The sequence below is a fragment of the Prunus dulcis genome, chromosome 8, assembly GCF_902201215.1.
Source record: "Prunus dulcis chromosome 8, ALMONDv2, whole genome shotgun sequence".
Classification (NCBI taxonomy): domain Eukaryota; kingdom Viridiplantae; phylum Streptophyta; class Magnoliopsida; order Rosales; family Rosaceae; genus Prunus; species Prunus dulcis.
This window is the reverse complement of record NC_047657.1, coordinates 19,573,570-19,586,986: the sequence shown is the minus strand read 5'-3', so window position 1 is coordinate 19,586,986 and position 13,417 is coordinate 19,573,570. Positions and strand designations below refer to the sequence as shown.

Here is a 13,417-nt window from a genome sequence, read left to right as displayed (position 1 = left end):
TAATTTACCTCTTCTCTTTCTTTTTTTTCGGTCAGACTCTTCTCTTTCTCTTAAACAAACCAAACTAGCAATGCTTAGAAGATATTTTGATCGATGATATATTATCAGATCGTTAGGTTTTGTTTGGGCAAAAACTAATTTAAATCAGAGCCCAACTTAACAGAAGGTCGAGCTCACGTGCTCCACCATGTGGCTCAATCCAAACCAAACTAGTAAAATGGCTGAGGCTTATGCTTATGCTTATGGCTCAATCCAAACCTTTTGAGATTCATTGAGAGCCTCTTGACCATTTTAAATAATCAAATTTCCCTTTAACCCCATTTATGACACTTCTTGACAACTTTCACAGAGCATTGCTTAATGTTGAAATATTGCTTGATGTTTTTGAGATCAAATGGAGTTTACGAAGAAAAAAGTATGCATAGGATTCCTAAGCTTGTTTCACCATTTTATTTCTCTGTATCCTACTTCTTGTGAATTCGTGTAAGTACTTGTTTATGAGTTTTCTTGTTTCTTTTGCCATAATTTGCATTAAGGGCTCGTATGGAACTGCTATTTAATTAAAAGTCAATTGAAACAGACTAATAACAATCCAACTAACTAATTGTTGTGTTTCGTTTGTTAAATATATAAATAAATAGCGGTTGCAGAAAAGAGGATTTGATGGAGAAGTGAAACATGGTCTGGAATGTGCTGTGGCACACAATGCGCTTGTGGTTGTTACCGTGCTTGTCTTTTAACCTAAACCTAAACATATTTAAAGTTGTTCCTTGTGTTCGCTAGGTTTTGTTTTGGGCAAAAACTAATTTAAATCAAAGCCCAAGTTAACAAAAGGTCAAGCTTACGTGGACCACCATGTGCTCAATCCAAACCAATCTAGTAAAATGGCCGAGACTTATAAAGACTATAATAAGTGGTTACAAATGTCAACTCAAACTTGCTTGCTAAAACCAACAAGTATAGTTCTAGTTACCTAATTGGAGTATTTTCTCCGCAAAATAAATAATAATAATAAATTTGCATTTCATAACAAACTAAAAAGATGAGAAACAGAAAGATATACACTTTCTATGCAATAGGCCGCCCCTTCTGTTGCAATTTCAGTTTGTTCCAGGGCCACTGCATATGCACTAGATTACAAAGCAAATCAAGAAAGACAAACCCATAAGCGGAAAGCGTAAGAAAACTATAATTATACACATACATCCTTATTTGAAAATTAACTTCACCACAGAAGAGGAGTGAACGAGATATCATATATAGCAAGCCCAATGCCCATAACTGAACACAAAAGTTGTACAAGCATAGCATGCATGGCCGCTCACAAAAGTTTATGCGAAAATAAATCGGAAAAAGGAAATAAATTGGTACAAAACTTGCCACGGCATAGAAAATAACTGCTTCACATTTCTGCATTTTCCATTTAAGTAGCATCGTTGTCTGGCAAGCACCAAGTGAGCAAGTAGCATTTCAAGAAATGGTGCTCGCTGGCTTTTTCAACATCTATTATGCTTTCGTCCCCAAAAAAAAAAATCTATTATGGAAAAGAGGATGACTAAAAAGAGTTTATTTATAGCTAGCCCTTGATGCTACAATTCTCAATGTGGCTGGCAATTTGTTCACACCTAATTATGGTTATCCTTCAGTACTAAGCTAAGAGTGTCTTAATCTTGTGGCTAATTGCTTGTAGTTGTCCTCATTGATTATGATTACCTAGGGAAAGAAAAACATGTGTAAAAAGAACAAGACAGAGTAGAGTAAGCTAAAGACAGACAGTCCAATTGCCAATTGCCAATTGGCAGGCAACCAAAAGCTTTATAAACACACACACACTGCATATTCTGCGTACAATACATGAAAATACATTTGCATAAAGCCCTTTAAACGTAACGGCTGCTATGTGGTGTGGCCTATCAGATATCCATTTTGGTCGACCTTTGCTTCACGTAACCTAATGGCTCAAGCTATTAGCTAGGCTAGGCTAGGCTAGCTGCTCATTTTTCCCAATTCAAAATCAAAACTAGTAATATAAGCTTGAAGGGTTCGAGGAGGAACCACATTAACTCTTTGCCCACAACACATCAAATATACAGTTTGTTCATAGCTAGCTCCAACTCTCAGTTTCCAACACTAAGCTCAACTCTGTTTCTTTCTTTTTCTTGGATCTTCTTTCCCCTTCTGCTCTCCTATATAAAGGCACACAATGCAACAATTAGAGCAAGCTCTTTGAGTCTTTGGAGTGCCCCTCAAATCCTCACATACTCCTTAGTAGTTAAAAGAGCTTCACCCTGAGAATGGCAGCCCCTGATGCTTTCCTCTTGGCCTCTGTTTTTGGCATTCTAGGTAGGTACCATAGCTACACAGCTCTACCTCCTCTCAACCCCGGCGCCCACCACACACACCACCCACCACCCCTCCCCCTTTTGGTATTAATAATTGGGTTCTTTTTTCTTTTCAATTTTCACTTGGTTTTCAATTCTAAATTCTCTCTCTCTCTCTCTCTTCCTCTGTTTTTCATTTTGACAGGTAACATCGTGGCCTTCATGGTGTACCTAGCGCCACTGTAATCTCTCTCTCTCTCTCTGTCTCTCTGTCTCTCTGTCTCCTTCATGCACATATGGGAGTTCATGTATCATATGTAATTGTTATCTAACTTTTTGCACTGCCTTTTATTTTATTTTATAGGCCAACATTTTATAGAATTTTCAAGAAAAAATCAACAGAAGGGTTCCAGTCCATACCTTATTCAGTGGCTCTGTTTAGCGCCATGCTTATGCTCTACTATGCCTTCCTCAAGACCAATGCTTTTATGCTCATCACCATCAACTCCGTTGGTTGCATCATAGAAACCAGTTACCTTGTAATGTACATGATTTATGCACCAGCAAAAACCAGGGTACATACTTTCTAAATTTATAATGCTCTCTCTTCTCTCTACCTATAATATATTCATTTCTTGTTCATCTTTAATTTTTTATGGTTTTGCAGATTTACACAGCAAAGCTTCTTGTCCTGTTTAATGTGGGGGTTTATGGTGTGATCATATTGAGCACCTACCTAATTCCAAATCATTTTCTGCGGATTAAAGTTGTTGGGTGGATTAGTGTTGTGTTCTCTGTCTGTGTGTTTGCTGCTCCTCTGAGTATAATGGTAACAATATTGCTTATTTATTTCATGCCAAATCAAACACTATATTCTTGACAGATCTAAACATACAATTGATTATCTCCTGCTATAATTTTCAGAGGCTAGTTATTAGAACGAGGAGTGTGGAGTTCATGTCCTTCCCTTTGTCATTCTGCTTAACTCTCTGTGCTGTAATGTGGTTCTTCTATGGCCTTCTAGTGAGGGATTTGTTCATAGCGGTAAAACTTGTCATTATATATACATGCAGAAACACAATATATAATGCAATATAATTTGCCCAAGTTTTAAATCTATCTGCCTTGTTTTCTTTCATGTTTAGGCACCAAACATCCTCGGTTTCGCATTCGGGTTAGCGCAGATGATTATGTATCTGATGTTCAAGAACTCAAAGAAATCTTTGTTACCAGAATTTGGCCTCAATCAGATACCAAATGTGGTTGCAGTAAATGACATTGTAGCAAGTGACAGTCAATTGAAAACAGAGGACACAAAGAGGAGTTCTGAAGCTGAGGAGAATCAGTCAACAGAGAGCATGACAAATGATAGAAGGGCTGCAGATGCAGCTGCTGCTGAGCCAAATGAATCAATTGTGTGATCACCTAGACTAGACCAAATGAGCCAAGTGAATCAATTATGTGATTGCCTAGGGTTGGCAAAGGGGCACTATGGAGATATTGCCAATTAGCATAGGGTTTTTTTTAATATATTTTTATTTTCTATAACAGATATTGGAGGGAATCGAACGGTAGACATCACATTGACATTCTATTTCTCCATGATTGTCTTTTTCCCTTGCTCATACCTTATTTGGTTTAATCTTACATGTGGGCTTTCCTACCAGAATGAATGAATACTACAAATAGAAACGAGAAAATATAGTCTAATCACAATTGTAGCGAAACAAAAATGACAATCTAATCCAGTGGATGCTTGAGAATTTATCTATCTATCTTCCTACTACATGAATTCAATCACTTGCGACAATTACATTCTTCAAATTTGGAAGTTCCCCAATGGGAGATCATGCATTCATTTATAAAGAGAAAAACTTTACTCCAAGTCCAACTATCATATCGCTTCATCATGCTAATTTTATGAGTTTAACCACTCAAATGAAGTCCTTTTCTTTTATGACTAATTAACTTATTTTATCAATGAAGAGTATGGAGGATTTCGAAGATGGTATCTTTTTCAATTGTTAGAAAGAAAAATACCAATAGATGTTTTTCTTATTACTATACTTCGCTTTCTACTTATCTTATCTATATATATAAAGCAAAAGACAAAGAAAAGTAAAACATTCAAAATATCAGAAAATGTCTTTGATTAATGCAAATATTAAAAATTAAAATTATTAATTAAATGAGAATAATATCTACGAGTCCCTGAAAGAAAAAAAAATATCTACGAGTCCCGCCTTGCACAGTTGCACTAAAGCACTTTTACCAATCCTGCAAATTAGGGTTTCCAATTCCTCCGCTTTAGTCATTAATCTTCCTCACCGTTTTGGCCGAATTTGCCGTATTTCTGCATCAGTTTCTCAATATTTTCCCAATTCCTTTCCGTCATGAAGAACCGATACCCAAAAGACGAAGGAAACAGGGAGAAATTCAACGGCTCGACATCGATCAACAAAAAGAAGGATAGCATGAAGAAGAAGAAGAAGAACATGAGGAGAATGGGTGGGCAAGGCCTTTCACTCGAGGCCTTCGCTAATGCCAAATCAAATAGCAGCAGCTACTTCAATCCTGCTTTGATAAGTATAAAGCCCTCTCCTTTAATTGCATTTTCATTCTACTTTGTTAAATATTTGCTCTTTACTTGGGTTTTAGTTTTTCTCTGTTTCTGTTTCAATGTTTTCCTGTTTATATGATCCTCTTTTACTTTTTTCTTGCTGGGAAGGATCTATATACATGAAACTTATGACCACTCCCTTGTATTTTGCCATATTTATAATGATTCTAACAAACAGGTTTGGTTGTGTTTTCTGTCAGAGAAGCAAAAGGAGTTTTACAAGAATTCCAAGTATGTGAACAAGTATAAGAAGTCACTGAAGCAACAGCAGAGCAATCTTCCATTGGCTATAAGACCCCTTGAGGTTTGATTTTTAGCAATGTTTTATTGCCTCTTCTTTAGAAACAGATTGAGACAAGATTAGCATTGTAAATAATATAATAAACCAATTGAAATCCTTTTTGTGAAACACAATTTGCATCTTGAAATTTTATTTCATTTATCTTTTTGGTGGCTGGTACAGGAAGAGAATGAATTTGAACACAGTGATAAGGAGAATGAAACTGAAGATGGTAGTAAGAAGGAGAAGGAAACCGAAGATGGTGGTAAGAGGAGTAAGAATAACAAGAAGAAAAAGAGGTATGGTGCTCGTAATTTAATAGAAGTGTATGAGAAGAAGCATGAAGAGGAAGAGAAAGCAAGAAGGGAGAGGGATGCGATTATTCAGGCAAAGAAGGAAGAACGAGAGAAGGCCGAAGCTCGGAGGAAGTCTGTGAGGGGGAAGATGCTTAAGAAAACACATAAAGGTCAGCCTGTTATGAAGTACAGAATTGAACATCTTTTGGAGACTCTTCAAGGTTCTGCAAAGCAAACATAGTTTGTGAAATTTTCGAAATGTTTGATTTTTGGATAATTGTAATGTTGCTCATTGAATTACTCAACTAACCTTGATAAGGGCAATTCCAGTTCCTCAAGCAAATGTAAAACCATTTTGATATTGTTAAGGTGCCAAATATGTTCTATCTACAGATTATTGTTCTGGCAGTTCTTTTCAACATTTGCTATGACCATTTAAATGCTTATTGATTTCAATTATTTTGCAAAGCATAACTCTCTTTTGGGAGAGGATTAAAAGTTTCGAAAACTAGCCATACAATTTGATCGAACCAGCCATACACCGAGCAAAACGCCAGCTCAGGCATATAATCACACACACACAAGCACACGAACCAGTGCCGAAATGTTTAATCAAGAAAAATTGTCAGCGGATGCGATGCACAGCAATTACAGAGTACTTCGGACGTGGTTTAATGATGAACATGAGAGTACGAGAGCTATATCAAGTGGCATTAGAAGTCCCATAAGATGCAAATTGCCTTCATGTTGTTCTGAGCAAACCAACTTCCCCGTCACCTAACTTCAAAGCTTGAGCCTCCTCGGCAACAATTATTTATCAGCCAAAAGGGTGAAAGAAAGAATGACATCTTCTGGGAAAGTTCTAGTATGTCTTAGAAACCAAGAATTTAGAGGCTTGCTCCCGGATCTTCTTCGGAGTCCAAGTATTTTGGGGTCTACTTGTACTTAAAAGTCCAAGTTTGGTTCCATATCCATGCCGATTTCCCAAACTAAGTAGCCCATTTCTTTACTGGCCTTGGCATTGTCAGGAACCCATATTCTGCCCCCACAGAAATCTGCTAAAAAGGTTTTTCTTTTTCTTTTTCTTAATAGTCGATGATATGATATGATATGATATGATGAAGTTGGATTAGCAGAATATGATATTTGAAACTAAGATCTTAATCCTTGATTATGTTTTCATTTTTGTTTAGTTTTGGGGGGTTGTTGGGGAACTGATAATTAAGTTTCATCCTCATTTTTGTTTAGTGTACTAGCCATCCCCACCTGCATTTATGTTTGTTGGGTGTTGAGGCCCAAAAAATCCACGCTTCGGCCCAAATAAATTCTCAGCCCAATGAGATATCTTACCGAGAAGAAACCCAATTTGGGCACGCGAAAGTTCGCCATATGCGCTTATACACATGCCACGCCAAGCAAATAAACAACATGCCATGCTACAAGCTTAAGTGGGCCCAAGCCACGCAAGATGCCCGGGGCTTGCTTGAGTGGGTTGTGGTATGGATGGTAATAGGTCGTCATGAGGCCCATTGATGGGACGAGAAATGGAGGTTCCGGGTTGCTTGGGAGCCTCGGAACCCAAGCCCATTTCTTAGGCCCAAATATATGGGTGAGCAAAAAGGGGGAAAATAACCCAACCAAAATAACTCAACCAAAATTAGCCTAGTCAAATTTTGGCCCAAACAAAAGCCCAATGTTTAAATAGCCCACTTATTCAATGAAGTACTTTAGCCCATACAAAATTTCACAATAAGCCATAAAAGCCTTAGTCCTTTGCTAGAAAAATAGAAGCCACGTAGAAGAGGTTTACAGGATCACCAAACAGTGCTGCTGGAAAATGCCAGCACATGGGAATGGATCAAGTTCCAAAACAAAACACCAAAGAAACCAGGGGATATTAGCATATAAGTTGTCAGGAAAGGGAGTACCCTTTCAAACCAGCATATATACCCAGTTGTTTTCCTTTATTAGTGCTGCCCCAGGAAAGAGAAGGAAAAAGGTAGCCAAGAGTGGAGCTTCCTACTGAAGCAGCCGCGGGAAAGGGGGTCTTGAGCCCCAAAACTCCTGATTTTGTGCAAATGGATAAGGGGAAATCTCACCCAGATAGGAAAGTCAAGAAAGGATAGGAAAAAGGGATGGAAAGACTTGCCAAGATTGGGAAGAAACCATTAGGGTTTCTTGGGAAAGGATAGTTTCCCGCAGCTATAAAAGGAGGTCCCCTCCACCTAGCAAAAACCAACCCAGGCTGAGAGAGCAAGCTTCCTCTCTTACTAGCAAAAATCCAGTAGCCCTATTCACTCTTCTTCTTCGTTCTTCTCTGTTAACAGACTATTTTCAGAGTCTGTCAAGCTGCCGGAAGAAGTAATGCCCTTCCTTTAGCCCCTTTTAGCCAAGATCATCCTGCAAACCTTGTCTCCCTCATCTTAAACACTCCCATTTCTCCCTAGGAAGCCTTATTCTCCTCTTTGGTGCTCAACTCATGCTGACCTTGCTCCCATGCCACAATCTCCTCATGCTAAGCTAAAACTTTATCTGTAAGCAAGCATAAATTACCTATAAGCAGCCATCATTTTCGTTGGTGAAGATAACCAGAACACTTCCTAAGGCTTTACTGCCCTTTCGAAGTGCTTTTGGGGCTTAATTTTTGAACTCAGGCACAGGGGGCAATTCCAGTAATTTCTGCTTTACGGCAGCCCAGCCCATTTGCAGCTGCCGGAAGAAAAAGACCCCCACATAAATTGGCGTGATCGCCAGGGAAAGGGGGTCTTGAGCCCCAAAACTCCTGATTTTGTGCAAATGGATAAGGGGAAATCTCACCCAGATAGGAAAGTCAAGAAAGGATAGGAAAAAGAGATGGAAAGACTTGCCAAGCTTGAGAAGAAACCATTAGGGTTTCTTGGGAAAGGATAGTTTCCTGCAGCTATAAAAGGAGGTCCCCTCCACCTAGCAAAAACCAACCCAGGCTGAGAGAGCAAGCTTCCTCTCTTACTAGCAAAAATCCAGTAGCCCTATTCACTCTTCTTCTTCGTTCTTCTCTGTTAACAGACTATTTTCAGAGTCTGTCAAGCTGCCGGAAGAAGTAATGCCCTTCCTTTAGCCCCTTTTAGCCAAGATCATCCTGCAAACCTTGTCTCCCTCATCTTAAACACTCCCATTTCTCCCTAGGAAGCCTTATTCTCCTCTTTGGTGCTCAACTCATGCTGACCTTGCTCCCATGCCACAATCTCCTCATGCTAAGCTAAAACTTTATCTGTAAGCAAGCATAAATTACCTATAAGCAGCCATCATTTTCGTTGGTGAAGATAACCAGAACACTTCCTAAGGCTTTACTGCCCTTTCGAAGTGCTTTTGGGGCTTAATTTTTGAACTCAGGCACAAGGGGCAATTCCAGTAATTTCCCTTTACGGCAGCCCAGCCCATTTGCAGCTGCCGGAAGAAAAAGACCCCCACATAAATTGGCGACTTCACTGGGGATTAAGCCATTATCTTCATCAATGCCTCCAAGGAAGAAGGACAGAGCCAAGCTTGTCATCCAAACACCATCGCTGGAAGAGCTGCTGCTAGAAGCAATAAACCAGAGAAAATAAAGAGATAAGAACATTCCTTCCTGCCTTTTCTTTTTTTTGGCTATCTGCTTTGCAGAACAAACATGATATAGATTGCTCACATGCTCCCTTTGTTTATGCCTTAGATCTCCATTCTCAAGTAAGACAAGATCTTGTAAGAGGGCTGGGGGCTTTGGCAAATTCATCATTCATGCATTTGAGTGAACTACACATGCAAACTCCAAAATACTTGGGGGTTTCGTGCCAAGCAAATCTGTATAAGAAGAAAAGAGGAGTCAAAATTCAGTTCCAAATGACTTGGGGGCTTCCTGCCAATTAAAAAAAAAAAGGTCAAGCACAAGCACTTCAAAGTTTCTCATGCTAAACTAAGGTATGCCTTGGTTCCAAGAGCTGTGTGAACATTATTCACATCAGCAAGTCCAACTATATCATTCCAAGCCAAGTTACATTCTTCCAGCTCCTACTCTACAAGCAAAGAATTTATGGCACTTGCCTCATTTCAAATCTTCTTAGCCCCTGCCCCATTTCAAACATCATGCTAGTATATGCGCTCCTTAACCCCCAAAGCTCAATTTATCCATGCAACTCAAGATTGAACAAGTCCTCTCTGGAATGCTGCTTGCATCACCTCCATCTTTGGCACTGCCCACAGAATGCCCTGACTTTCTATGCCATTATCGGCTCCACAATCCACATGCTCTCTATTGGAAGCCAAAGATAAGAAATTCTTTCTTTTTCTTTCCTACCTTTTTAGATTTCACAATAAAATATATATTATCATGCCACATGCCATACTTGTAAAAGCAGCACGAGCATGTCATCTATTCAAATATAAACATGTAATGATAAATTTTTTTATTATATATATATAAATCATGTTTTAGGCCAATACCAACAGAGTGAAGTTGGGCTATTCAGCTTCCTTTATCTCTTATCTTTCACTTTGAAAGGAATACAAACACTAGACATTTACACACTACTCAAAGCACGAATATCATCATGTGCTTTAATAATTGCCAAAGCATCACATGCTTGCATATTACTAAAAGCAACCTTTGTTGGTTTAATATTGATGTGTGATTCATTCATTAGTTAATGATGTTGAATGACATTCATTTGAAATCGACAAATATCAATTATATTCATTTACAAGTTGCAACATATGTATTATTTTAACCACCATCTGCTTTGGTCATGCAGAAATTATATATCTATCAAGCACTTTGTTCTTTTAAAGATGATGAGTACATTTCTCTACACCTCAAGCCTCAAGGAGCATGGGACCCTATGTTCCTGTACCGATCAGCATCTCAACACGCTCAGCAGCGCCAAGCCATGCCAACAACAAAATTGTGCCATAGGAGATGGTCTAAAGAGGAATCATGCCAAGAAAAAAACAATCCATCTCCAAAATCATGCAACTCAAGCATTTCACTTGGTGTTTCTAGCTGCCGGAAGCACAGAGAAGAAGCCATGCTATCATGCCAAATTGTCAACATTGCAATAGAGGGATATCCTAAGTTCATCTTGCCATGCAATACCCAAAGCCATCAAAGGCTATTTGGGAGCCTTATGGAAACATGGAAAAAGCTCACAGGTGTAAATATTCAAAACCTTCAAGTTATAGCACTCCATGGCCACTTACTGATGGACGGATGAATGGTTCCAACAGCGAAGTATTCAAATTGGACATGCCGGAAGAACGCCACTTGGGGGCTTCATTTAGTTAGCAAGATTATCAAGAGACAGCTGCCGTAACCTCTCATAACCTCACAAAAGTTGAAAAAAGTACAATGAGTTATGAGCTGCAAATCACTCCTTGATTAGTTGGGTTATGAGCTGCATGCAGGTAAAGCAGTAGCTGTGGCTCTGTTAAACAGAGCATGACAGCCTACTACAATACATGCCAAATACATGTCAATCTAAGCCACAACCTTTCATGCTATTGCAAGACATGCACACTCCTTGGTCCTTTCATACTTGGGGGCTTGATTTGATGGGAGTATTCATTAATGCAAAGTGGCTCAAGCTTTACTACAGCTAAGTTAATCTTATGTCAAGCACGCCACTTAGCAGTAAGACATGCCAAGCAAAGTCACTTGGATGGGGTCAGAGGCCATCAACAAGCTGCACGCCAAAGCAAAATAATATGGGGCATGCATTCTTGAGCTGCTGGAACAACGAAACCATTGTCCTCTTTTGATGAGCAACCAGAATATGCAAAACATCTGGGAATTTTACAAAGACCATACATACACTAGTCTGACCCTTTTTGGGTATGACAAGAGGGTGTTTTTCAGGCCTAGTGGTCAGACAAAATTTTGGCAACATATACCTTGTTTTTAAGGATATCCAACCTGTCAAAGAATCTCCAGCAGTTCATAAAAACAAATTTTGCCAACCAAGCAACATATATATATATATAAGACATGCAGATTACAACATGCCTCAAGCATTCAGAAATGGATACAAGCTCCAGTGATTCAACATTACATTACAAAGCCATAACGACATGGTCGTTAGAGTGTCTAAAAAAAAAAAAACTACAGTCAAAGCAAGATAAAACTACACATGCTAAAGACCCATGCAGCCTATGGTCTTCAAGGGAACAGAACCACGCGCCAAGATAATCAGTCACCAAGCCAAGAGGAGACAACCTGCAAGAAGAAGATGTGTGTTAAGACCAAGGGATGCTGGAAGGAGTAGCCCGATAAAAAAAACAAGAGAGGAATTATATACCTTGAAGCTGTGAAGAATGCCCAAAAAGAACGAAAGAAGCACTAGGAGATGATCTGGCTGTTGCCTCCGTCACACACTCAGCATTGTCGGCAGAAATACCCTTAGCAAAAAAAAGGGCATGCACTTCCCGGCGCTGCTTGTCCAATTCCTGTTGCTTAATGATCAAAGTGTCGACAGCAGCTTTTACCTCACTGGAACCATGTGATAATTTCATGCTTTGAATGGCCCGCACTCCAAAGACAGCACATGCTAGGTTCCTCACAAGGTTGATGAAGAAGTCCACATGAGAGCCCAGAGTTATGGCCTCACATATCTTAAGCGCCACCATCAAAGAAGGCTTTGAACGCCATGAAGGAATTCTCCCAATCTTGCCAAGACATGCTTTTCTCCGATAAATGCCCTACGGAGGTGGAAACATCACCGTCCTTATGGTTGTCATCAATAATCTCACCACAAGGCGGTACTGCTGGAAGCTGTGGAGAGGTGCCGGAAGTTGTGTCGGATGTGCTTAGGAAAGGAGGCAGCACTGCCGAAAGCTGTGGAGAGGTGCCGGTAATTGTGTCAGATATGCTTATGAAAGGAAGGAGTAGGAGGCAGCACTGCTGGAAGCTGTGGAGAGGTGCCGGCAGTTGTGTCAGATGTGCTTATGAAAGGATGAGCAGGAGGCTGCGCTGCTGGAAGGTGCAGGGCAGTGTCGGCAGCTACGCTGGACGTCCCAAGAGGAGGAGTAGGAAGTGTATCCTCCGCGACTCGTGAGATGCTCTCAACCTAAAAAAAAAAATTGGTAGCATATACCTGGCATCTATCACAACCCGACCTGTTAAAATCTCAAGCAACTCATGCATTTCAGCCAAGTAGAGTGTACAGAACAAGCTGGAAATCTTTATCTCAATGCATTCCAAATCGCAACAATTCATGCATTTCATTATTTCCAACCAAGCAAAGCATACAAAACAGGCCAAAGCTCAATATCTAAAGCATTCTACATCAAAAGTTCTGACAGAAAGTATGGAACAATGTTGTGTTCCAAGTTTCCGACAACATGAGCTTTAGGCTCTCCAAAAAAAAAAGGGGTACAACTCGAGCCCAGACGCAGTCAACTATGCTAAAGATCGATACACCCTACAGTTTCAAAAGGAAAAGCTACTACACACTGAGCCAGCCAGCCCCTACAACAAAGAAATGCAGCCTGCAAAATGAAATAAGGACAAGTGGTAGAGAAAGATGGTGCTGGAAGATATGCCCTTTCTATTAAAAGAATATATATATATTACGGTGCGAAGAAGGAGAATCGGGTATCTCAACTAGATCACGGTGCATGACTAAAACAGAATAGAAGAAGCGCTATGGATGATCCTTTCGATGTTTCCACCATGCACCAAGCGCCATTCTCAGTCAAGGAGAAGGTCTCGTAGCTTACGGCACTGGCTCTCCAATTCGTGTTCCTGAAGGCTTAACGCATTAACGACAACTCTTGCTTAAGGGGATCATGCATACATCTTCATGCTACAAGCAGCTCGTGCTCTAAAAATAGTGTGCTATAACTTCTTCTAAGCATTCATCGGGAAGACCATGCAAAATCCTAATAAGACACA

General features: G+C 39.8%; 3 protein-coding genes across 4 annotated transcripts; 2 read left to right on the top strand and 1 right to left on the bottom strand.

The window, feature by feature from the left end:
* Positions 1 to 2,055: 2,055 nt before the first annotated feature.
* Positions 2,056 to 3,923, top strand: LOC117637740 (bidirectional sugar transporter SWEET9-like). 2 transcript variants are annotated; one of them, XM_034372727.1, is made up of 6 exons: positions 2,056 to 2,343; positions 2,527 to 2,563; positions 2,686 to 2,896; positions 2,989 to 3,150; positions 3,246 to 3,365; positions 3,467 to 3,923. In XM_034372727.1, the coding sequence occupies exons 1-6, from the start codon at positions 2,295 to 2,297 to the stop codon at positions 3,740 to 3,742; spliced, it is 855 nt and encodes a 284-aa protein (XP_034228618.1). In that variant the 5' UTR covers positions 2,056 to 2,294; the 3' UTR covers positions 3,743 to 3,923. The 2 variants fall into 2 exon arrangements, with proteins under 2 accessions (XP_034228618.1, XP_034228619.1); XM_034372728.1 differs by having other exon boundaries at positions 2,339 to 2,426.
* Positions 3,924 to 4,558: 635 nt separating this feature from the next.
* On the top strand, positions 4,559 to 5,938 carry LOC117637605 (nucleolar protein 58). Its single transcript, XM_034372534.1, has 3 exons — positions 4,559 to 4,907; positions 5,142 to 5,245; positions 5,405 to 5,938. Exons 1-3 carry the CDS (start codon positions 4,715 to 4,717, stop codon positions 5,756 to 5,758), a joined length of 651 nt encoding a protein of 216 aa, XP_034228425.1. The 5' UTR covers positions 4,559 to 4,714; the 3' UTR covers positions 5,759 to 5,938.
* A 5,621-nt stretch (positions 5,939 to 11,559) lies between these two features.
* On the bottom strand, positions 11,560 to 12,350 carry LOC117638817. The gene is made up of 2 exons (XM_034373952.1): positions 11,823 to 12,350; positions 11,560 to 11,740 (listed from the first exon to the last, which is right to left on the bottom strand). Exons 1-2 carry the CDS (start codon positions 12,148 to 12,150, stop codon positions 11,718 to 11,720), a joined length of 351 nt encoding a protein of 116 aa, XP_034229843.1. The 5' UTR covers positions 12,151 to 12,350; the 3' UTR covers positions 11,560 to 11,717.
* Between the last annotated feature and the right edge of the window lie 1,067 nt (positions 12,351 to 13,417).